This window comes from Mastigoproctus giganteus, chromosome 10 (genome assembly GCF_048544385.1).
Source record: "Mastigoproctus giganteus isolate SK-2022 chromosome 10, ASM4854438v1, whole genome shotgun sequence".
NCBI classification, from domain to species: domain Eukaryota; kingdom Metazoa; phylum Arthropoda; class Arachnida; order Uropygi; family Thelyphonidae; genus Mastigoproctus; species Mastigoproctus giganteus.
Genome location: NC_143584.1, coordinates 177,878,541 through 177,904,055, shown reverse-complemented (window position 1 = coordinate 177,904,055; position 25,515 = coordinate 177,878,541). Strand labels below are relative to the sequence as shown.

At 37.3% G+C, this 25,515-nt stretch overlaps 2 protein-coding genes across 2 annotated transcripts in view; both read right to left on the bottom strand.

Annotated features, from left to right (window-relative positions):
- Positions 1-4,941, bottom strand: part of LOC150079575 (sodium-coupled monocarboxylate transporter 1-like) — a 49,172-nt gene extending 44,231 nt beyond the window's left edge. Inside the window, exon 1 of the mRNA XM_090384117.1 lies at positions 4,594-4,941. Within this exon, the coding sequence (XP_090240243.1) occupies positions 4,594-4,941 (348 nt within the window). The remainder of the gene's footprint in view (positions 1-4,593) is intronic.
- A 6,515-nt stretch (positions 4,942-11,456) lies between these two features.
- The window catches only part of LOC150079574 (sodium-coupled monocarboxylate transporter 1-like), a 34,203-nt gene continuing 20,144 nt past the window's right edge, over positions 11,457-25,515 (bottom strand). The window contains exons 11-15 of the mRNA XM_090384148.1: positions 23,296-23,382; positions 20,673-20,842; positions 17,200-17,300; positions 14,145-14,239; positions 11,457-11,711 (exon numbers count right to left, since the gene is read on the bottom strand). Of these exons, the coding sequence (XP_090240274.1) occupies positions 11,577-11,711; positions 14,145-14,239; positions 17,200-17,300; positions 20,673-20,842; positions 23,296-23,382 (588 nt within the window). The 3' untranslated portion in view covers positions 11,457-11,576. The remainder of the gene's footprint in view (positions 11,712-14,144; positions 14,240-17,199; positions 17,301-20,672; positions 20,843-23,295; positions 23,383-25,515) is intronic.

Genomic DNA, 25,515 nt, shown 5'->3' with positions numbered 1-25,515 from the left:
TCGCGATTCAGATACATCATGTTCCTGCTGCATTCCACTGCTTTCTTTACAGCTCTCCGACAGAAGGAGGTGGGGGGGAGACCCATGCAACCAAAAATCAGATTCAATGATTTTGGGCAACAATTCATTATACACAGAACAACCATTCTGATATGAATTTTTAGATATTATTGCCCTTCAGTAGTTAAAACTTGTATGACTGCACGCACCACATGTATTTGAAATTACGTATAAAAATTACACACGAATCAGGTTTTGTTATGAAATAGCTTATCTACTTGTTAGTTTAGAAGTCTGCATATGTAGTTTACTTGAAGAAGCATAATTTTATTTTACTTGAAGAACACGAACATCTCTTATCCCTCTGATAGCTTAAAAACCATTCTCTTATTCGTGATAGCTTCAAAACCATTATAAGAGGCCAGAATCAATGATCTGATCACGAATTTCAGTGTCACTTGATCTAGTGAGGAATTCGACAGAGAGGAAAAGTTTTTTCCATTCCCTTGTCAGTAATATTTGCCGATGATAGGACTGGCATCCGTTCTCTTTCGACATCACTTTGTGGATTATCATATCTTATCTGGTGAATCGTAATACAGTAGTAACAAAAATAAGATAAAAAAGCTTTTCATAAAACAGTCTGAATATACTTTAGGTAATCGTTCTTAGCATTAATCGCATATGACTGATTATCAGAAATGTAAAGAATTGACACCACACTGGAAGTAATCTGCCACTGTGATTATCATTTGTACCATTATATCTACGATCTACGTATTTTGACATTCCAAAGGTATGTGATCATTGTTTTGTGAATTTTCTGTTTTGGTAGCCTACTGCATTTTCGCTGAGCAACGTTAAGTATGGGCCGTGTAGTGTGTGATTTTGCACTTACATCAACTTTTTTAGCTGCTCGCTGCTTCTGCTACCAATTTGTACAACATACTGTAATCCCTTTAGTTTAACTTTTCTACATCTAAGGAGAATGATGAATCTATCGCTAAAGTAAACAACTGTATAAACTGCCTGTACCTTTCCCAATTAACATTCGATTGAATTAGCTTGACCATTTTCCAACCATATCTTTGTCCAGTATGTATAACACATGCTTAGTTGGATTAAGGTCCTGAAAACATGATGGTAAACCATGGATTTTATATCTTCCTCATTCAGCATGCCGGCTACGCCTTATTACGATATTATCCATTCAATTGCTGTTTCTGCAATCTTTATTGTATAGGGAATGGCTATTGATTTTAGGACTTGATCTCTATACCTCTTGTTGGTGATCTCTTCAGATGAAGTAGTAACCTGTACGGTCGCCAATGGAGATATTTCCTTAGTCCATTAAAATACTCGTAATATCCTTTATTGTGAAGTACAGTGGTACACACAGATAAAATAATTGTATATGGTCCGATCATGGTATTGGCTAGAGTTAATAAGGATCAGCCTCGTTAATCAGTTGAGATTACTGAAAGAAAAGCAAACAAATAAAAAAAAAAAACGAAATAATTATGATGTTAGATTAAGTTGTTGATTTCTGAACTGCTTATTGTAATACACCCAACTAAGCAAAAGCTCCATAGTGTCCGAGGAACGCTCAAAAGAGTCCATAGTCCAAGAAGTGATTAAAGGAAAGCTGCAGCGAATCTGCATCTTTTCCAGGGGGGAGGAGTAAACTTCAATGTAAACGATTACGTTTAAAATTTTTTTCGGAGAACCGAGACATTTATGCGTCTCGAAAAGAAACTGCTGGGACACCGGGACAAATTAAAATGGTGCAATTAATACTTTAACATTAGCCTTCTTTTTAAATAAGTATTAAATCATTTAAAAGGAGCTAATAATTGCGTAATCTTCCTGTTTGAATTACGTTATGTGCCAAAGATCTCTGACTGGAGATTGATGACCAGGTAGCTCTTTGAACGGATAATGAAACATGCTGCCAGAAAATATTTAGGTTATGTTAGGTTACAATAGACTCTAAAGAGACAGATTCTAAACAGTTTTTACCTTGTAAGGCAAAAAAATGTTTTCAATATTAAATGTTCTTAAACACTCAGTTATTTAACTTATTATAATGGATAGAGTCCTTTTTTTTACCCAAAGAATTCATCAGTGTTTAAGGTGATAATTGGTACTGGGTGCGGGTCACTTTTTTGAATATTATTTAATTTATCAAGTAACAAAACGTGGGTGTGTACCGTTTTGTAATAAAATCAACAAAGCTCAATTAAAATGCAGAAAATAGAACCATATCTTTGTAATAAAATAGAAGATGCGAATATTTATGTAGATTAACGATTTCTTGGAATCAATTCCAGTTTTTTGTTGCAAATTCAATTTATGTAATTTTTCTTTTACTCATTACTCAGATATCTGCCTTTCCAAAGACCATAAGTAATTGGACTTCATACAAATTTTTGTATTTACTTTCTACTTTCGAGGAAATCTTCTGTCTCGTTTATATCTTGATGGAATTGCCAACCCTTTTCCTTTGACTGAACCAAGATTTTCCAGAAAAAAAAATTGTGGGAATATAAAATCTGTATCTTAATTATTTTTAATTTAATAATAATTTATTTAGTATATCTTCTGAAAATTAGGATCGTTTAACGACAGTTTTTGAATTCGAATTTCTCAATTATGAACGATACTTTCATAATCGGCATATTTCTTGTTCTCTAAGAGTCTAAGGAGTTATGAGCAACGTTTTTAAGCCAATCCAGGCTACTTCTTTTAATCGTGGTTATTGTTTCTTAAAATTGTTAATCTGAAGTTAGTTTTCTTATCCATGGCCCAATGAAAACCACTTATTTGAGTTTCATATCAGATAAATTTGGAAATCAATAAATTTGCGAATAAACTTAAAGCAATTACCACCCTTGCATGAAGGCACTTACGCATTGCTTCATTAACCATAATTTAATATTATTGATTGGAAATAATAGGACTTTCTCTGGATCCTTTTTGAATTGATAGAAGGCTGTCCCTCTCAGCTGTTGTTCAGTGTCAAATCTGTGTTCTACTGTTCAATTGAAATATGACATATTAGGATAACTTTATTGCTAATCCAACAACTCTCTATGAAGTAGCTAATTATGTACTTCACATTTAATTTAACTTATAACGAAGTTTAAGTTTATCATACGTCTCCATTAATTGAACCGAATTGGAACAGGAACATAACTGTTCCCCTTATGTCTTTCAAGCAAGGTTTTGGAGGAATATGAGCAGTTTATAGACCCCTACTTAGTTCATAAACTGGAGTATCTAAGGAAGGCAGTCATTAATCCATAAATATACTACCCTCCTAAAAGTATCTAGACACATGTCAATTTCGCATTAGTGTCACTCACTTCTCCACTCTCTTGCGTAGAGTGCTTTACACCAGAGAACAATAGACTGAAGCGGGCATTGGCCTCCATTCCTACCGTAGAACAGTTATCATTTGAGCTACTGACTTGGGACCTGTTGTTTGGCTCTCATCCGACATTTAATTTCATCCCATAGGTGTTTTACAGGGTACAATCGGCATTCTGCGAGCCATTCCAGCTTTTCTATATTCATGTCTATGAACCATTCTCGGACAGCACCAGCCTTTGAGGGTAGCACAGTTGGTAGGATCGCTGGCTTCCTCACACTAGGTAGAAAAGACCCGAGTTCATGTCCCATCGATGATAGGATGAATTTTTATGAGCCTTGTGGTGACACGAGAATTTTTTATGGGCCCTTTTCACAACGTGGCTGAGTTATTCGGTCTCAGGCGAGGATAGCATGGTTTTTTTTCTCCTGGAAACTTGAGTTTTTCTCCCAGAAAACATCAAATCAATTTGGGGAACCGAAATTATTCTATATCTGAAGCACTTCAAATGTATCACGTATTTGTATTACTCTAAATTTAAAAGTGTGAAACAGTTCTAAAAATGTTTTTAAAAATACTCTATTTTGAAAGAGAGTTGAAACCATTCGTCACAATAAACTGTACCAAGAAAAGAAAAAAAAAGAAGCAGAAATAAAATGCAAAAGAATGATCTAGACAATGCAAGTTATGAAACAGTTAACGTACAATTTTGTGAGATTAAATATGTAAAATAGCAGATATAGGTAAATACTTTTGTTTTTATTGGTAATTTAATTAAATAATTTATTTCACGTTAATTTAGAGGAAATATGCATTTTTTGGCAGACAGGATTCGAACAGTCCTTTCTAAACTAGTTTCTTGCAATAAATTCACTGAGTCACGGATGCTTCCTTGCTTGCGCGCACACACACACCTACCTGGTTTCGAGTACTCGCAGGGCCACGATGTTGGTGGGGAACGACATAGACGAGGCATAAAGAATCAGTTCCCTTGACAAGAAAGGCCAGGAAGTAATTAGAATACTTATGTTGAAATATCATAAATAAGAGAAGGAGCGTAGTTGAATTCTAGAGATTGCAGTTTCCTCATAGTGAACAATTTTTGTGTTATGAAAACTAAAGTAGTGTTTTGTTTAACTAGGTGGGGGACTGTCACAGTCTTTATCTCAAGTAAACAATATTTATAAGAAATGACTTTGCGAATTTATTTTAAAGTCGCTTACCTCGTATGCACTGGTGATGTTCAGCTTGTGGAAAGTGGGAACGTAGAGATACGCTGTTGCCGGGATCACCATCAGAAATGAAAATAGTATGATTACGTAAGAACTACCAAATTGGAAAACTTCTGAAGGGGTGCCGAGAAGGGTGATGGCCGACATGAAACTTGCTAGGACGGACATGGAAACTGGCAAAACACTCATTGATCTTCCTCCCATTAGAAAGTTTTGGCTGTTCGATGCCTTCCGATCTTTAATACCATAGAAGATCCCAATGCCTCCTGAAATGGCCAGCACAAGGCAGAAGACCACATAATCGGCAACAGAAAAAACAGATTTAATATCGCTGCTCATAGTTGCGTTACTTCAGATGGCTGTTTTGACTGAAGTAAGAAAAAAGTCGTTGCTCACTCTCGGATTGGAAGAAGCGAACGGAAACCAAAAATTATATTTTTCAAGCTTCCACTTCCATTCATACCTTCGGTTCAGTTTCTGTTATAATCCAAGGTAATTTTAGTTCTTTTTGTGACTTTCTGTAGTAACCAAATAAGTTAATGCTTAACGAATAAGAGAATACCAACTCTATAGATAGATTGCAACAGCACGGGTCAACTAGCATCGCTCAACTGACGGATACCTACGCTAGACCGAAGGTTTCCACCGGTCGTTTTGTAAAGTGCTGATGCAACGAACTTCGACTACTCGACGAATGTCCATGCATAAAAAAAAAAGTATCACATATTTGTTTGTTCGAGATAGAGAGAAAGAGAGTAGATACTGATGTTGATATAGTCCATTAAGAGATATACAGTGAAGTTTGTGACGTTTTCGTCATTATGACGTCATAGGCACGTTTTATCTTCCCTGATTGGGAGTTATTAATGCGAGTGAATTATTGGAGGAAAGAACGCAGAGTATATACCCCTTCCTGTATTTTAATATTCCTCACGAGTAACAGTAATCGCTGATGTTTGTGAATTGCATGACCTTTTATTAAAGAGTCTCTAATCCGGTTTTTCTCGAAATGTCTACCAATTTTCTTTTAGATTTTCATTATTTTTGTTTTTATTTTTCTTCTGTTTTAGGTGTTCTTTTTTAGCCTTCAAAATTGCAGTCAATTTATTTATAACTAAAGTGAAGAATTAAAAGCATTTATAATTACAATTGCAACGATGTTTGTAAGAATGCTTTTAATTCATAATTCTCTCGTGCTCCTCACTCTATGTACTTGTGCGACTGAAATTTATCAGGATAATAATTTTGAAGTTTCACCTCAGCATTCATGGACTTGAAACATTATTTCTGCATTGAATGTTTCTGTAGATGCTCTTAAAGGATGGTGATATTGCTTCAACTCAGATTACAATTTAAGATTAAAAATCTTTTATCAAAATTGAATATTTACGTATTTTCATATTTTTTCAAAATTTCCTAACAATGTCAGTACCCACGGTACTTTTCATGCAAATGGCAAATGTATTGCGCAAACGATAGCGCGGCACCTGACAGGTACTCTCATTTAATTACTCCGTGGGAAGCGTAAGAAGAAAAATCAGTAACCACCGCAGTAAAAGTTGGACTTTATTTAGGAAGCTAGAAATAATTTCAGATTTTAAATCATTAATTAAAGGGATAACGCGGAAACATTATTTTTGAAAGCCACCTGTCAAGTGCCATGCCACCACTGCTGGGCTAAGGATATGAGATGTCAGTATATTGTGTTTGTAAATTGCTTGTGAGTTGTTGTCGATTTGCATGTTTGATGGACGAAAAACCCTAGTTTCCAGGGGATAAAGCTATGCGACCCACCTGAATTCGAATAACTTAGATCGGTTGCGAAAAATCCCCATAAAGTTCCCCACCTCATTGACAGGATTCGAACCCAGACCTTTGCTAGTGTTTGCGGACGGTGATTATATGCACTGTACTACGAGAGAGGGTGGGTACAACCTAATCTGTTCCTGTGATAATTGAATTTAAATGTTACCAGCCAAACAATGCTTGTCCTGCATCTATTTTACTTGCTTACTGTAAACACAAGAAACTGAGTACACTGTTCAAATCTGATATTTTATTATGATTGACATTTTAAAAACTGCTGCTCAGTAAGCTAGAGGAGTTTTTTGCGCCGATTTTATAATTTAGTAGTATGAAATTGAATTTTATTGTTATTATTTAAACAATCCATCCTGTGCTGATATATACGCGCTCTTGAGTTCTGTTTGCCCATCTTGCATTATGGCGTGGGGGGATTCATGGTATGAGAAACCATCACCTGCAACAGCTGTAACACCTCTGGTCATAATTTAAGGCAACTTGATGGCTCAGAGTTAGATTGAAAATATTTATATATCACTTTGAACACTCAGTTTTCCTCTCCTTTTATGTAAACAGTGGGTTCAGACAATTGCATTTTATTGAAGAATCAGACAGAGATTCTTCAATAAAAGAGAAGTGACTTTCAGTAAGACTGAAAGTTACTGGTTTTGATCATGGAAGAGGAGGGATAAACTGCACGTTGCCATTATCTGACAATGACAGTGGAAATGTTGGAATTTTTTCTCGTCAATACCTTAAGAACATTGAAAAAGAAGCTCTTGTAAATGGAAAGCCAACAGGATATTGTAAACACCATCTCTATAAAGGCTTCCTTACATCCACGTGCGCACGCAAACACACACACACACACACACACACACACACACACACACACACACACACACACACACACACACACACACACACACACACACCCATACGCACATAAAACGAAGATAATACTGAGGGTTTGGCATACATGTACAGGAGTTGGCGCCGATAAATATATATAAACTGTATTACCAAAACTAATCAGACAGCTTCATCTTGAAAATAACCTTTAATTCATAGAATATTTAATAATGTTGGTCTACCTTCATCATCATCATCAGCCATTTTCAATCCACTGCAGGGCGAAGGCCTCTCCAGCAACTTTCCAGTTCCTTCTGTTTTGAGCACTGGACATCCATTTACTACCCACAAACTCATGAATTTCATCTATCCATCTCCGCCTTTGTCTTCCAGGTTTTCTTCTAGCTCCTCTTGGATACCATTCTGTTATTTTCTTAGTCCATCTGTCATCATGTCTTCGAGCTATGTGTCCTGCCCAAGACCATTTTAGTTCTTTAGTTTTGATAAGAATGTCCTTTATTGAGTTTGTTGCCTAATCCATGTGTTTCTCTTCTTATCTAACAGTCTGATTCCCAATATGATTCGTTCCATTCTTCGCTGTGTAGTTCTCAGCTTCTCTTCCATTCTTTTGGTGAGTGCCCAAGTTTCACTTCCATAAGTCATGGTGGGGAGTATACATTGGTTCATTATTTTACGTTTCAGACAAACTGGGATATTGCTCTTCAGTATGTGACTATATTTCCTGAATGCTATCCATCCAAAATTTATTCTTCTCTTGACTTCCAGCCATTTATCATTATTACAGCTAATAACTTGTCCCAGATAAGTATATGACTCCACCTTTTCAATCACTGCTCCTTCAATCATTATTTCCCTTTCTGTGGCATACTTGTTCATCATTACTTTTGTTTTAGCCATATTCATCTTTAGTCCAAAATCCTTACTAGCTGTGCATAACTGATTAAGATTTTCCTCTAATTCTTTGGTCTACCTTAACTGACCTTAATTACACAATGTGTATTTTTGATAAAACAGAAAGGCAGTATTTTGGTCCAGTCCTCCTTCACCACGGCTGTCAGTTCAACTAATGGTTGTGAGCCTATTGACTTGGCCAGAAGGCGACGTTCCAGTTCATCTGAAAGGTATTCAATGGGGTTAAGGTCAAAGCTTTGTGCAGTCCAGTCATGTATTTTTTGCACCTATCGTTTCACACCAAGTTATTAGTTATTAAAAGGTATGACACGCTGCATTGCCATGCTGAAGCAGAAAAGGGCCTTTCTCATACTGTTATCCATTTCAGAAAATCATAATTCTTCAGAATGTCAATATACTACATGGCATTCATCATCCACAAACGACTATTAACAGTCCATCCAAAACCACAAAGAACAACCTCCAGACGGTCGCAGCACCTTCTTCAAACCTCATAGTTGGGATGAAACACTCTGGTAAATAACATTATCTGGCCATCAGCCAGACCTAGACACGGCTATCAGATCGGAAAACCGTAACTGTATTTCCTTGGTAGATTAACGAAACTGTATTTCATTGATCTGCCAACTTCTACATTAAATGGATGTGTCTTTATACATATATGTACACACATCTAAGCTAACAGTTAACAGTTTGTGGTCAAGCCAACAAATATTAAAACACATTCCAAATAAAATAAATAAAACATCAAAGCTAAACTATTATTAATGTTTAAATGAATAAAAAAGTTTTGAAATGCTTTAAAAAGTTGAGGATATTATTAAGTCCAAGTGCCAATGAATTTCACTGACTAATAGTGAACACAGTGGTAAGCCTGACATGACTGGTTAGTTCATCAAACGAGGATTCAGTTCGCTTTCCTGGATTTTTGAATTATCTAAAATTCAAACTGATCATAGAACATTGAAGTGAAGATTGAGATGAAGTTGCGCCCTTCAGAAACGTCTTAATCGGATTTCACTACATGCGTTAGTAGAACGAATGCTTTATCTAATCATTTAGGGTCCGTCACAATCGGCAGACTCAGTCCATAAGGTTATTTACAAATACAGATTATATCAGTATGGCCGGCCATATTTTAATTCGAAATATGACAACGAAAATAAACTATTGAAAGTTTACGAGGTAATGGTGAAACATTAGATGGAAAAATAAAACAACTGATATCTTGCATTGAAAAGGACACTCGCGATATTTCATAAATGCAGAAAACACTTCCTGTGTTTCTCAGAGTGAACTTACAGCTACTTTAGATGTACCGCGTTATGAATTTCTTTGAGTTCAAAATTTCTGTTTTATTCCTTCTTACCAAAATTTCTTTGCTGCAATTTTTTTAAATCAGAAGTACACATTAAAGTATCCAAAACAACTGAACTTAAAATATTACATTTAATATGTCACAGTTAATGTATATATATTTGAATGCACTGTCCAGTCAAAACATTATGACCACCTACCTAATAGTAGGTATGTCCCTCTTCTTGTCACCAGTACCGCCGCCACACGGCAAGGCATGGATTCTATAAGGTCTCTGAACACTGCAGGAGATATGTTGTACCACATCGCCTGGATTTCGTTCTGTAGATCTGCGATAGTAAATGATGGATCTGTTGATTCAGGTAATGCCAGAGATGGTATATGGATTCATTTTCGGCGAATTCGGCCGCCACGATAGCACATGGAAGTCACTTTTGTGTTCGGCGAACCACTCTCGAACAATACCAGCACCCTGGTAGGACACATTGTATTACTGAAACACACTTGTGTCATCTGGGAACACAATCACCACGAAGGTGTGTACCTGATCAGCTACAATTGATAGGTAATTTTTAGCATTCCGAATGCAGTCTGGGGGTATGAGGGTTTTATGAGATTCCACCCTTGTGGGTAGCACAGTTATTAGAATAGCCGTCCTCTCCACATTGGTTGAAAAAGACCTCAGTTCAAATCCCGTTGATGACGTGAGGAATTTTTTTGGCCTTTTTCACGACGTGGGTGAGTTAGTTGTTCTCAGGCGAGGGTAGCATGGTTTTCCTCCCAGAAACTCGAGTTTTTCATTCAGCAAACTGAAAATTGACCATAGAACACACGCAGTTTACAGACTGTATATGTCGCTGATGTGCCTAAAACCCTACAACAAAGCAAAGAAGCAATCAAGAGATTCCCAGGAAAACATTCCCTCATACGAAAACACTGCCGGCACTTGCCAGTTTCTGCTGGACCACGACATCGGCGTGATTTCTCTCCGCAGTTTTTCACCGTAACTCCATTTTCCGTCGACACGGCATAGCAGGAAACGTAAATCATCAGAAAAGACAACGTTTTCCATTCGTCAATGGTCCAATGACGCCGTTCAGATGCTAACCTTAGGTGTCGTTAGCGGTGGATGGTCGAAAGCATGTGTACCTTGACCGGACGCCTACTCCGGCAGCCCATACAGAGGAAGGTTCGTTCGATCGTGGTCTTCGAAACACCGCTGGTCGTCTCCTAGTTAAAGTCCATAGTCAGCCGTTCCACCGTTTTCAATCAGCTCGCACAAGGCAGAACAGCTTGCGTTCACCTTGACCATCTTGTGGCATCGACGCCCGACATTGGCCCGGTGTCTGTTGTTCTGTCCACTGTCATGGTGGACATCTTAACTACACCAATCTACGAACAGTGCATAAGATTCGCAGTTTCCATAAAACTTCCACCCTTCAACAATCATCCACCGACCGGGCTAGCTGGGTGGGTAAAGTGCTTGCCTGGCAACAGGTTCGATTCCCGCCTCGGGCTTGGATTAAAGTACTGCAAAAATCTTGGGAGGTGCATTATGGCCACAGAAGCCTATGCGCCAAAACTACCAAAAAAAAAAAACCATCCCTTTTTTCGAAGTCCGTCAGGTCATGTCCCTTACCCATGTCGATCAAGTACTTCATATTTACTGCATGACACGAACTTGCAGATCACATTATTATTAGGTTCTCACCTCAACAAGTGTGCCACCAGGAGGGGAGGAATGTCTGATTGCTAAAACACAGAGGTGGTCGTAATGTGTTGACTGGATAGCGTATATAATGTGTAATGTAGCCCTGTTAATATGTAAGGAATGATATTTAGTTTCACTTGAATTTGCAATTGAAATTAAAGTTCCTCTTGTTTTATATTATTAATACTCTATGTTAAGAGGTGCTTAATTTTTTTTCCAGTTGGATTCAGTTTGGGAATGATTTAGAGGTAGAATCCGTAGTTGCTCTTGAAGGGTAAGTACAAGAAGGCCACGTTGCAGATTGCTTCTTGACGTGTCCATTAACCTTTTCATACTGAGGTCATGTGACTACAGACTTTCACTTCTGTTTTCCGTTATTCACGTGGTGATCTGTCAATGAGGTTTCTGAACTGGAGTCATAAGCAACATTTTCAACACCGTTCCTGATATTCAAAGAAGTCTTTGAGTTGGCTCCATATTGGGAAGTAAGAGCCTGAAATGTTAAATAAAAATCATAAATTAGCAGCAATTTCAAATTATATTTTAAAAAATTAAAAATTTTAGATCGTTCTGTTTAGTTGCTATAACATTGATGTGAATGTAAAAAATATATAAATAAATAAAATTAATTTGTTATTAATAAATGTGTTTAGAAATTAAAGCGTAATTAATCCCAAAAATACAGTCCCAAGGGACTGGTAGTATTTCGATCTTTTAAATAAAATAAATATTTATATTTTTATGATAATAGCTGGCAGTTAATTTTCGCAGAACGATGACAAATCTACAGAACACACCTTTCGGTTTGTATGTATATACACTGCTGCTAAAAAGTTAAGCACAAAGCATAAAAGTTACATAAATAAATCAAATATATTTTATTAGATTATGATAAAAGATAAGTCAATCATTCTTTTTAATATCTTAGTAATGCGCTGGAATAATTTCGATCTGAAATTACAGAGTTATATGAAGGGGTTCATGAGCGCTTTGGTAATCTATGGGCCCACGCCATAATACGTGTGATCTCCGTGCATAGCAATCGTGACGTCGACTCTACTTTGAGATAGAAACTGTTACTTGTTACTGGAGGATTCTCATTCTTGCTTAAAGACTACCACAGGTCCTTACTGAGGTTTCTACAAGGAGGGTGGCCCGTGACTAGCAATCATTCTGCCTACAGCATTCCACGCGTGCTCAATTGAATTGAGGTGGCTAGCTATCCCTTAAGGGCTATACTCTCCCTCTAAATATATTGGTTCACAAGGAGAATTCTCGGAGGACATGCATTATCGTTTATTAAAAGGAAGGGTGGATCAAATTCCTGTGCAAATGGGAGGAACTTACGAGTAAGGAATTCGGAAAAACTGAAAGGTCCCTCAGAATTCCTCGCAGGAACACATGGAGGTTTGCATGGTCATTGGCAGTGATTTTACAGACAATATACACGGCTTTAACCCTACTTGTTTTGGTGCTTAACACACGCCTACATTCACGACCACTGATTCCAGTTTCCAGTTTTTCAAACGTGTCGTTTTCTATGTTGTTAGCGAGATTGAATCAATTTTCCCGTTTTCTCCGGATAAAAATGCATACAGAATCCAACGGAAGACTATTATCTCTCTACTCCTTGATATTGAACACTGTGGCTCATTATTTCTGCGTCAAACTGACATGATTTCGACACCAACTCAGATTGGTTCTTTTCGTATAGAGGTTACTTATAGAAGATATTTATGCACTGTAACTGGTTATCGTACATGAATACCACTCCTCTTAAGAGTCCTATTGACGGTATTGATAGAGAAAGGTCCAAAACAAGTCGCTGAGTTTTGAAGTGACTATGACGCTCGGTTGGGACCAGATAACGGTGACCTTGTGTGGATGTGATAGGAGGATGGCCTCATTTAGCCTTAACTTTGCTCTACTTCAGTGGTTCCAGTCTCTCCCTCTCTCTCTCTCTCCACCTCAAGGAATTTTCCAAATGGATGACTTGACATTGTTCTCTGATGATTTGACGTTTCTACGTTTTTACATCGATATCTTGAGATCGATAGAGCAAACGATAAATGCGAAATATAGAGGATCCAAACACAAGTTGTTTTTTAATGTGGTTATTTAATTTTCGTACTGTAACAGATTGTATGCGTTCTTTAGTTTGGACAGTTCATATTCAGATACCTCCATGGTATTACATTGTGAACAAGTAAATAAAAAAAAAATTCATATTATAAATTTACTGTTTTTTAAAATAATCAAAATCAAAATCCTAATTTTTATATAAATGTGTATGCGCCGTTTGCAATTATTATTGTACGAATTTTTTAAAAATATTTTTTATCATTTATTAAATAATTTCGATCCGTATGGATTTACTTTTATAATAATAATTTCCAAATAATAGAATCTATTGTTCCGGTATTTGTGCATTTTATTAAGATTACTTGCGCTTCGATTTGATATATTTTCTCCGTTTGTCCGTCTTTTCGCCATGCTCTTTATGTTTAGATGAATTCTAGTCTACGTTATAAATTATGTTCACTTTCACATTTTACCCTATTTATGTCCATCGTGGCGTTTATCTGAGCAGGTAATTTGCCATGATTTTACGAATTTATTAGAAATATTGTTAATTTGTTCAGTAGAGTAAGAGTTAATGTACATGTTCTTGCCAGATGCAATGCTGATCTGGCATCTGGCAATGCTGCCAGATGCTTTGTTCAGGTGAACAATAATAGGATCTGCACTGAGTTTAGAGGACTGAGTCAAAAAATTACATGGTCCACCAGGGCTCCTCCCATGACCTTACAGATGCCCGCAAATCATTGTATTTCTGAGTATTTCTCATTGTTGGTGAAATCTTGCATGCTTTTGTATAAGAGACGGCGTAAGAATATAAAAGTATAAAATTTTATCAAAAACTTACCTTAATCTTTTCACTGCATTTGTAGCGTTTCGGTATGAAATGCCTCACCAAAGGACATAGAAGTCTGTCATCTATATTGGACAGTCTTGTGTATCCTGGTAAAGAAATCACATATCTAAGGTTAATGTTGATTGTATTGAATTAGTAAAGATGATCTAAACAGCTTCTGATTTACAATCAAGACTAGTTATAAATCGGAACTTAGGGGGATGTTCTAAAAGTAGCGGAACACTTCTGTGTACAATCGTTTGTGAGTGAGCAGGAATCGCATGGCATAGGCTAAGTATAATAAAAGACAGAGGAGTTGTGAAGCAGGACAGCAGTTTTTTTATGTGTATAGGATAGGAAAGTTAATTTTCTGGAATGCAAGTTTGTCCTGGAATTTCTCTGGGCTATAACGAAGAGGAAACATAAGGACATGATGAATTGCTGTCTTCTTACTAAGAGGTATGCTACCATTAATTAGCAAAATCACAACGCAACACATTATTACTTAAACAACGAAACTAGTCTTAAGAAACAATACTTAAATCTTTTTATTTAAATCGAGAGAGTTCGGTATATTTCGGTATAATAACAAAGGTTCGCGTTATGAAAAAGGTGCCAGCAGAATGGACCCCAAAGTTGTTGACAGCAGATCAGAAACGCACAACAGTTGTCAAGTAAACATTTACATCGTTTTCAAGCAGATTCAGAAAATTTCCTTACAAGATTTGTGACCATGGATGAGACGTGAGTTCACCACTTTCAGTTAGAGACAAAGAAGCAGTCCAAACAATGGAAGCATTATTCTCCCCTCCAATGAAAGCCAAGTCGATTCCTTCTGATGACAAGGTAATGGCATCGGTTTTTGGGATGCTGATGGAGTTTTGCTAGTGGATTACTTTCAGAAAGGCTAGGCAGTCACAAGACCATATTACGGCCCTTGTGAGGTGTTTTCGTGAAAACATCAAAGGCAAACGACGAGGAGAACTCGGTAAAGGAGTCTCATTCCACCAGAACAACACGCCCGTTCACAATCCTATCATTGCCATGGCTGCATTGCATGAGTGCGGTTTTGAAATCTTGGGCCATTCCCCATATTCAGCAGATCTAGTACCATCGTACTTTCACAATTTTTTTAATTAAAAAAATACCTGGCTGGCATCCATTTTACCACTGACTGACTTCATTGCTGCAGTGGATGCATTTCTGGAGGCACAAGAGAAACCTTTTCTCGCAGCTGGAATCAGCGCATTACAACATCGGTGACAAACGTATTGAATTCTAAGGAGACTATACTGAAAAGTAACATGTTACCAGACTGCTCAAATAAACTCTTTATACTCAGGCCACGAACCTTTCAAATATCTCCTCGTATTTTTCAAACTTCCTTCCAATTCACTGGTGCAAGAATCTCGTATACACTGATCAAATGACTTCCAATTGGCATAATTTATCAGAGGACACGAGTCCTCTGAGGGTCAACGATTTCAGATAACACATGCTATACTGTGAGCAATCGATCCCTTCTTCGCTACTTTTCAACAAAGCCGGGCTGTTGATGGTATTAGACTCTAACCGCATTGTTTAAGAATCAAATACCTTTAAATAAATTTATTTTATTTATTTATTAATTTTCGTAACAGCCATGTTATCACTACTTTTTGAACAACCCTCACATCTGATGTTATTTTTCTTGGGAATGTTAAAGAGTCATTGTTGTGAAATGAATATATCTCTGAGAAGCGTTCGCTAGAAAAGCTATTGAAGTTAAAGGAGGGCAAGGCTCCTGTGGAGGAAGATATATATTCAGTTATAATTAAAATAGCTTTCTTGAATGTATCATATCGGAAATTCTAATGAGAGCTTCATTACACACGGGGAAGACCCCCAATTGCGCTGGAAATGTATTAGTTAGACCAGTGCATTTGACTTCCTTGGCAATTCAGGGCTATCTCGGCAACAACGGTATTTTGAAAGTATGGATTCGTTAAGAGGAGGTCATGCCTGACCAATTTAGTAAACTACTATGATGCAGTAATTACAGTTTGGTGCATAGAAATTTTGACATTTATATGCCAAGTCTTCAGTAAAACGTTCCATGCATCCATCATGGAAGGCTACTATGTAAACTGGTTGAAGTTAGAGTTACTAGTGAGAACTTAGCAGGCTGGCTAAAAGATAGGAGACAGATAGTTGTCATAAGTGGTCAGTCTTCAGGCTGGACCAGTGTTAAAGGAGCCCTGCCTGAAGGCTCGTTGTTAGGCCCTCTCGGATTTCAAATTATTATAGATATTGACGAGGATATCCATGGGAAGTTGTTAAAGAGTGCTGATGATTTGAAAATGGAAATTCGAGCTGGATAATGATGCTTCAAAAAGACTGATTGGTTGCATTTAAAACGAAAACGAAAAATGGCAAGTTAAGTGTAATGTTTCTAAAATTGTTATGCGTTTGGGGAAACAAAAATCCTGGAGGCATATATACGCTAGGAGGGCGAGTAGCTAAAAGTGATTGATTCAGGGCATAAAAAAAGAATTAGGTGTTATAATTCCATCTGACACGAAGTTTTCCATGCAGTATAAACAGACACAGGGTGTTCTGTTGATGATTTATAGGACCGTTGCTAGTAGGGAGAAAGACATCATTGTCTGTGGAAATCTGATTTAAGTTCTCACTTGCGCTGAAGAATTGAGTAAACTGAATGATGGTCTATTCTCCCTCGTTGGTGCGAGACAAAACCGGGAAGTACAAATTTAAAATCTCAGAGAATAAGAGAAGATCGGATCTCATGACGTTCACCTATGTGTAGCGGGTTGTTCAACATTGGAATAAGTTTTGCTTCCCCCTCGTGGCAGAGGAATTTTTCTATCTAAATTCAAAGCGGAATTGGATGGCTATTATGATTATTATCTTTTTATTTAAACGTATGGTTTTGCCCCTACACAGCTTGAAGGCAAGGAGGGATGAACAAATTCTGTTTTCTAAACTTTTTTATACAAATGTTAACAATTATTTAAATTTTCTAATTTTTCTTCTCTTTCCAGTCATTCCGAAGTATAATAAATCTTACCTGTAATGAAACTGATGATGATTCCTACCAGCATGACTACAACACATCCTGTACCGCTGTACAATATGTAGGACAATCTGTACAATGGAAATATAGCGGGCCTGAAACAGACAACAGCCTAATATCATATATACTTGCATATTTTATCATTTGCAATTGAAGCACACTGCATTCCAATACAGCTGGAATGCAGAGTATATCAAGAAAGGCTGCTTTTAAGTATTGTGATGTAATATGATATGTGTGTTAAGCGCCAAAGCAAATAGGGCTATGCGGCGTCAGTATATTGTGTCTGTAAATTGCTGAATTCTGTGGTTGGTTTGCTGTTTGCTGGACGAGAATCCAGAGTTTCCGGGAGGAAAAACCACTGTATCTTCGCCTGAGACCAACTAATTCAGCCATGCTGTGAAAAAGGCCTATAAAAATTCCTGGCATCATCGACTGGATTTGAACTCAGGTGTTTTCCATCCGGTGTGGGGGAGGACGGCGTTTCTATCAACTGTGCTACCGCGAGGGCTTATCACATCGCCTGAAAGGAATACAGAGTAATACAAAATCTGATTGGGGAAAAGTATCCATAGCCTCACTTCAAATGTTTGGGGTGGTCAATTTCATTTTCTGTTAAAGCAAATTGAGGTAAAAAAAATATTGACAGAGTTATTATGTGTCCTGGATCAGTACTGAAAATCTTCCTTCTACTTGCACCTGTTTGAATTCTATAAGTTCTAAGGACGAACTTTGTAAATACCGTCTTTTAAGCGCGATAGCCAAAAGTAATATGGATTTAACTCCGGGCTTTGTAGAGGCTCTTTGATATCTAAGCTCCTTAGGGTAGATTATTGCCGAATGTAGACATGTATAGTATCTTATGTAGGGCGGCAGCTGAACGTCGGTTCAACTCCGCATTAGTACACTGTTTTGAACACAGAACTCTGTGAAAGACAAGGCATGTGTGTAATGTTATGTTTGTGTATTGTGTTGTTTAGTTGTTTCTGGGACTATGTCACCAGAAAAAGGTGCTTCTCTTCCTTTACAGGTTTACACATATATCACTTTACATCAGTTATCTCTTACTGCTAATCACCAATGTCTATCAATTCACTTGTCAAATCAATTACTATTTTCATCACTTACTTCAATAGTACTTATTACTAATCACTTATTTATATCAAATCACCTATCTATCAACACATATCAGTTCGATTACTACTTTTCATCACCTTACATCAGTAATCTTCTTCATTTGCAATGGGTTTCCTCAGCCTACAAGTTATTTTTTGGTAAGAATTTTTTCCGCCATAAAGTGCGGTTCCAGATATCTTGATCACTTAAACCTCGGGCTGTCATGCACTTCCATACTCCATCCATCCATGTCCTCCTTGGTCTTCCTCTTCTCCTTTTTTCCTGGAGGTATCCATTCCAGGATAGACTTTGGATATCTGGTTTCTTGCATCCGTTTTACATGTCCATACAATGTTAAACGCTTCTGTCTGATAGTATCAATAATAACATCAGTAATACTTACTGCAAATCACTTATTTCGATCTTAGTTACTCCCTTAGTTAGCATCCTAGTGCAGAGTTCCCCTTTTCTCTCAAGGTCTCTGGATAAAAAATAAACTTTACTTTCCTTTACACATCAACACATTACTTAGGATCTTATCATCTGTTAACACATTGTCTAGAACAATAATAGAGGTTACCACATTCTCTTCTTACTACACCTATGATTTATTCCCTTATATTTTTTCCTTTACCCCTTTAGTCCCCTACATCATTTCATGGCCATTAACTTTATCTATAATCTAACCCAACTTAATAACTCAATTGTACATTACAAAAGTGTTTCCTTTGAAATGCACTACCAAACAATTTCTCACAGAGTTTAGCTTATGAGTGTATGAGTTCGGGGTTCAATAAAAGTGGAAAACACTTGCGTTCTGAGATGAGCCGCTGTCTCAATTCTTTGGCACTCTGGTTTCCTTCGTGGCAGACAGGCTTCTCACATCCGTCTCAAATCTTTCTAGCGGTTTATCTCTTCTTCTTCTTCGGGGACTCGCGGACTGAATACTCCTTCTCACGTAGATTTCTCGGCTCACATATCTGGATACTTGGCTCACCCTCGACGGCACCAGATCTAGATGCACTTTTAGCTTTCTACACGTGTTTTTTACTTCTGAAATACAGCATGCGATTTCGTTGCTAGACATGCCGATTAACCTCCTGCTGGACTCTCTCTCTCTTCACACACACATCTACATACTTGTTCATTCCTGACCGGCCGGACCCTAGACGCACTTGTAGATTCCTACACATCTATTTACTTCCGAAATACATCATGCGATTATGTTGATAGGCACGCCGATCACCCGACTAATGGCCAACTCTACCTTTACTTTATACTTCAGAATACATATTTCCCACTCGTCCTCACAGCCCAAAAAAATTTAACAACTCTCCACGTTCTTTCTATAACTCTCTGTCTCATTTCTTCTCCTTTCTTTAAAACTCCTCATATCCTCTCACCTCCTCTCCGCCTCACTCCTTTTTTTTCTTTTCTTCTTCATCTCTCTACGATTTGTGAGATCCGGACACCAAATTCAAAACTCTGACTCCCACTCCTCTCAGCTAACTCCCCCTCGAACCCGCACTCACCACTCACTCCAAAAAAACTCTCAAGTTTGTTACTCCTCCCACAGGACTTTCAACCAATCCAATACAGTACTTAAATTTTTCACTCCTTCCTATTTGCTAAAAAAACTTAACATAATCTCTCCCTCGTGAACAAACCAAACCTCCACACTTGAAAATTTCTTGTTTACTTCGTTTATTTAACACTCCTATTATACTTCCAAAATTACCCTCCTTGCTAAATATCACCAACTTACCTAAAACCCACCACAGGGGTAGTCTTTTTCAACACGAATGCCAGAACGTCCATTGATTTTCTGTTTACATCAAAAAGATCAAAACGCTTCTTAATTACTTGATCTGACGGTCCCATTGTCTATGCTCCTAGTAACCCCTTTATCGCTTTTTCTCAAATGACCATTCCTTCCTTCCCTAATACGGGCAACTATTTTGTTTACTCTCAGTTCACCTTCTTTGTACTACAGTACTTATGATTTTTGTCTCCATTTAACTTCTATTCAATTCACACATTTGTAACCTCCCTGTTTCTAAATCCAGTGTTTTTCAAACCTTAATATCTACCATATTCAAACAAAATATGCAACCCTTAATATTTACCATATTTTCTCTGCCCTTCAAACATTTAATTCAGATAAAAAAATATATTCATTATGTTTCTAAGAGTGAACTCTTACAGACCGTAGTTGGGCCCTTTCTTACCTGTAGCAATGGTGAGCATCCTTTCTAATGAAAGGGTAATAAATCTAATTAATAAAGGGAGAAAAGGAAAAAAATAAATGACAAACTAACAACTTTATTCAGAAACCATTGGAGAAGACTTACTGATGTGAAATGGTTGCGTTTGCTAGGCTTTTTGTCAAATTTACAATCAGCTCGGGACGACATTCTGCAATACTTGTTGGAGGTTTTGGATACTGGGGCTTATTTAAGAAGGCGCCAAATCCAATCCAGAATGAAAACGCAAGTCCGGTCAACAGACCACCAGCAGCTCCCTGCGGATTAAAAATAGAAAAGAAAATTATTGCAGATGTTCATCTCATAAGGATCTCATAAGGTTCATCTCATATCTTCCTTAATGGCACTATGTTCCGATCTGTGATGTTAAAAAATACAGTGCAAGGAATGAGGTGCTGCATTCATTATTGTATGATTTTAAAAATCTCATTGCTTTTTTTCCCTTTTAAATTGGAGACCAGCAGTCAAATTTTATCAGACTTTTTTCAACAAATACGAAAAATCGGCAAATTGAAAATTGAAAATTACATTTAATTAACAGTAAAATACAGTATGTAATAATACTCCACACCGAGTAACTATATTACTTATTATGTTTCCAGCAATGTTTTCTTAAAGATACTAGGAAAATCATAAGGTGAAGTGCACATTTACTTTACAAAAATTATGCTTTTAATATAAATGGTAACAACGTTTTCATTTATGCATATAGCAATGAACTACTTCATTTCTGGATTTCTCTTGTTATTTAGAAAGATGTTAAACAAAAATAATGAAATTGTAATTCGAACTATGTACAAATATGGGCCACATATTTCCCATGTTAGACCATAGATTAAGTTTCCTAAAAAAACTTTCCCTAATATTTCGGGAAGGAAGAACCAAAGAATAGGTAAAATTCATCTTGTTGAGGATGTTAATGAGATCGTTATTAGACTCCAGGATGATCCCTTTATCTAGCGAAGCTCTAATGCTTCCCCAATTCATAAAGGAGGTGCAAAAGACGATGGGAAACTATAGATCGGTGAGTTTGAATTCGGTAGTGGGAAAGGTCATGAGTGTGTGTTTAAGGATACTTGACAGGACCATTACTCTTTCGACGAATTCATAAAACGGTTGAATGCAATGAACAGTTTTAACGTTATTCACCTTGACCTCACCTTTTGATAAGTTTATTCACGAGAGGTTATTATATAAATTTGGGCAAATTGAGATTACTGATAACATCCTTCGTTGGATCCAGGGCTGGCTAAAAGGTAGGAGACATAGTGTTGTCATAAATGGGCGTTTCTAAGGGGGGACCAGCATAGCAAACAGAAACCTTCAGGGATCAATATTGTGCACACTTCTGTTTTATATCTTCCTTAATGGCATTGCTCCACTGGTATCAGTGGTCCAATGTGTAACACGAAACCACTAACTTATACCATTACATCACCAGCCTACACAGCTGGAAATAGCAGGAACCGTGATTTGTTAGACCTGGCAACATTTGTGCAGTCCTTCGCTGTTCAGTGTTGGTATCACTGAGCCCACTGAAATCGTATCTGTTTGGTTTTGCTGACAGGATAAGAACCTGGTTCTGTCATTGGCTCAGATACCTCATTCGTGACAAGGCACAACTAGTTGTCTTTCGAAATGCTTCCTTGACTGATACTGTTGTACTGGATTGTTATTTGACTGACTTTTTGTTACAGTCCACCAATCTTGTGGGCCTCCGTAGACCTCGCGCATCAATTAGTTCCGACCATAGGATCGCTGTTGGCTGTATTTAGTTATTGGACCAGTATCTACACACTCGAGATACAGTCGGAAGGGCCGAGGCTTCCTAGAATAGTGACAATTACGATAAGCAGGTTCCACGAGTTCTGTTATAAGTGAAAAAAATCCCACTTTTGTGGGATTGCAGTTTCCGAGATATTTATACCGGTGCTTCTAGCTTCGACCACTATTTCACGTTTAAAGTCAATTAAATCTTTATTCTTACCCATTCTAGCACTGCAGTGCGCACTACAGCATCCCTGCGTATCTTCCCATCTGCTTTTTATCGCATGGTACGAACACTTGTTCTGTTAGTGAAGGAGCTCTACATTTCATGAAAAGGATAGGTGTACCTAATAAAGTGGCAACTCACTGTAGTTCTTACAGCTTTCAAAAGCGTTGTGCTATTAAATAAAAAATAAAACTATTAAATAACGTAATATGGTCTTTTACTGCATTTATTGTATTGGAGTATAAAAGCATGGAATTATTTTGTGAAGTATAGTGGTAATAGAAACCCTGACTTATTTGGAGTACCTATAAGTTATGTACTCCGAATACTCTTTCAAGTACACTGAAAGTATTCGGGTACTCTTTGCTTCATTGTGAAAATATTTCAATTAATGGCAAATCCATGAGACTCAGTCAATTACGTCACCAGGTCGTACCAACAAAAAGCCTGATTAAGTGGACGTTGTACGCCATTTCCAAAGTCGCTCCGTTAAAACCGAGACCCGTTAAATCGAGGTTACTCACTTTAATGGGCCGCAGTTTTACTGCATTTCAAATTTTTACCGTATTTCAAATTCCACTTTGAATATATATTTCCTGTAATGCAGATACATAATTCATTTGAACAATAAAATTTCTAACTGTTTATTCAATGTAATATTTGTTAGCTAATCATTATGATTTGATATATAGACGTATTCATAATAATTGAACTTACTGCAGAGTTTGCCCATGGAAGAAACATGCCAAGCGAAAACAATCCAAGAAGAGGGCCACCGATCATTCCATATAAACTGTACGTAAGCTGTAAAATATTAAATTGTTTAAGCAGCAAATAGTAAACTATTCCATTAGAAAGAAGTGGATTTTTGTGGCATTAATTTGTTTGCAAAATTGAAAGGTTAAAGATTAAGATACAGGAAAAAGAAAATTTTCGAAGCCTCTACCACCATAAACCACAACTAAACCAGCTGTAAGTGGTATGATGGTATGGGGTATGTTTGTTGGTACTGACTGGATCCGCTCATACCTTTAGAAGGTCGTGGTACTGCCAATTAATATCTGTTATATTGAACCAACTTCACATTAAAATGGTTAATTTTTACCCAGATTGCGATGGACTCTTTCAAGACGACAATACAACTGCCCACCGTGCAAAAATTGTATCTGAATGGTTCGAGGAACATTCCTGAGATTTCCAAAATCTACCCTGGCTGCCTAATTCTCTAATATGAATCCAACTGAGAATGTCTGGGGTATATTGCAAAGCCATTAGAAAGAGACTCAGAGAGGACATAAGAAGATTTAACACAAGAAAAGTAGAACAAGCATTAAGGGAAAACAAAGGATTTAAATCAGCAGCCATGAGCAGTAATACAGAAAGACAAATGATACTGAAACTGAAGAATAGCGATGGTGTAATTATAAACAGCAGAGAAGGCATAATTCAAATAGCAGAAGACTACTATAGAGAATTATACAAGGAGCGAGGGAATGATACCAGCAGTGGGGAAGATGGATTGCAAAGTAGCAACACATACGACATACCCGATATTCTTCCTGATGAGGTAGAACATGCATTGAAGAAAATGAAGAATCGGAAAGCCCCGGGGGAAGATGAAGTTACTGTAGAGTTGTTAAAATTGGGAGGAAGAGACATAACACAAAAACTGGCAAGGCTCTTCACAAAGTGCATTAGAAAAGGTGCGATGCCTAAGCAGTGGAATAATGCAATCATAGTTTTGCTGCATAAGAAAGGAGATAAATCAGAAATTGGAAATTATAGACCAATTAGCTTGTTATCCCATATCTACAAGTTGTTCACAAGGGTCATTACTAACAGATTAGAAAGAATACTTGATGAGAATCAACCGAAAGAGCAAGCTGGCTTTAGGACAGGATTCTCAACTATGGATCACCTTCACGTAATATCACAGCTAATGGAGAAAGCAAATGAATATAAAATACCATTATGCCTGGCATTTGTGGATTATGAAAAGGCATTTGACTCCATACAGCATAAGGCAATGTTTCGGGCACTGGAAAGACAAGGCATAGATACTCCATATATTATGATTTTGAAGAAAATATATGAGAGTGCTACATCCTTTATTAGACTAGACAAAGACAGTAGCAAATTTAAAATCGAGAAAGGAGTTCGACAAGGAGACACAATATCTCCGAAGTTGTTTACTGCTGCCCTTGAGGAAGCTTTCAGAAGATTAGACTGGTCGCAGAAAGGAGTCAATGTGAACGGAGAGTACCTAAACCATTTACGATTTGCAGATGACATTGTGGTCATAAGCCACGATCCCAAAGAATTAGAGGAAAATCTTAATCAGTTATGCACAGTTAGTAAGGATTTTGGACTAAAGATGAATATGGCTAAAACAAAAATAATGATGAACAAGTATGCCACGGAAAGGGAAATAATGATTGAAGGAGCAGTAATTGAAAAGGTGGAGTCATATACTTATCTGGGACAAGTTATTAGCTGTAATAATGATAAATGGCTGGAAGTCAAGAGAAGAATAAATTTTGGATGGATAGCATTCAGGAAATATAGTCACATACTGAAGAGCAATATCCCAGTTTGTCTGAAACGTAAAATAATGAATCAATGTATACTCCCCACCATGACTTATGGAAGTGAAACTTGGGCACTCACCAAAAGAATGGAAGAGAAGCTAAGAACTACACAGCGAAGAATGGAACGAATTATATTGGGAATCAGATTGTTAGATAAGAAGAGAAACACGTGGATTAGGCAGCAAACTCAAGTAAAGGACATTCTTATCAAAACTAAAGAACTAAAATGGTCTTGGGCAGGACACATAGCTCGAAGACATGATGACAGATGGACTAAGAAAATAACAGAATGGTACCCAAGAGGAGCTAGAAGAAAACCTGGAAGACAAAGGCGGAGATGGATAGATGA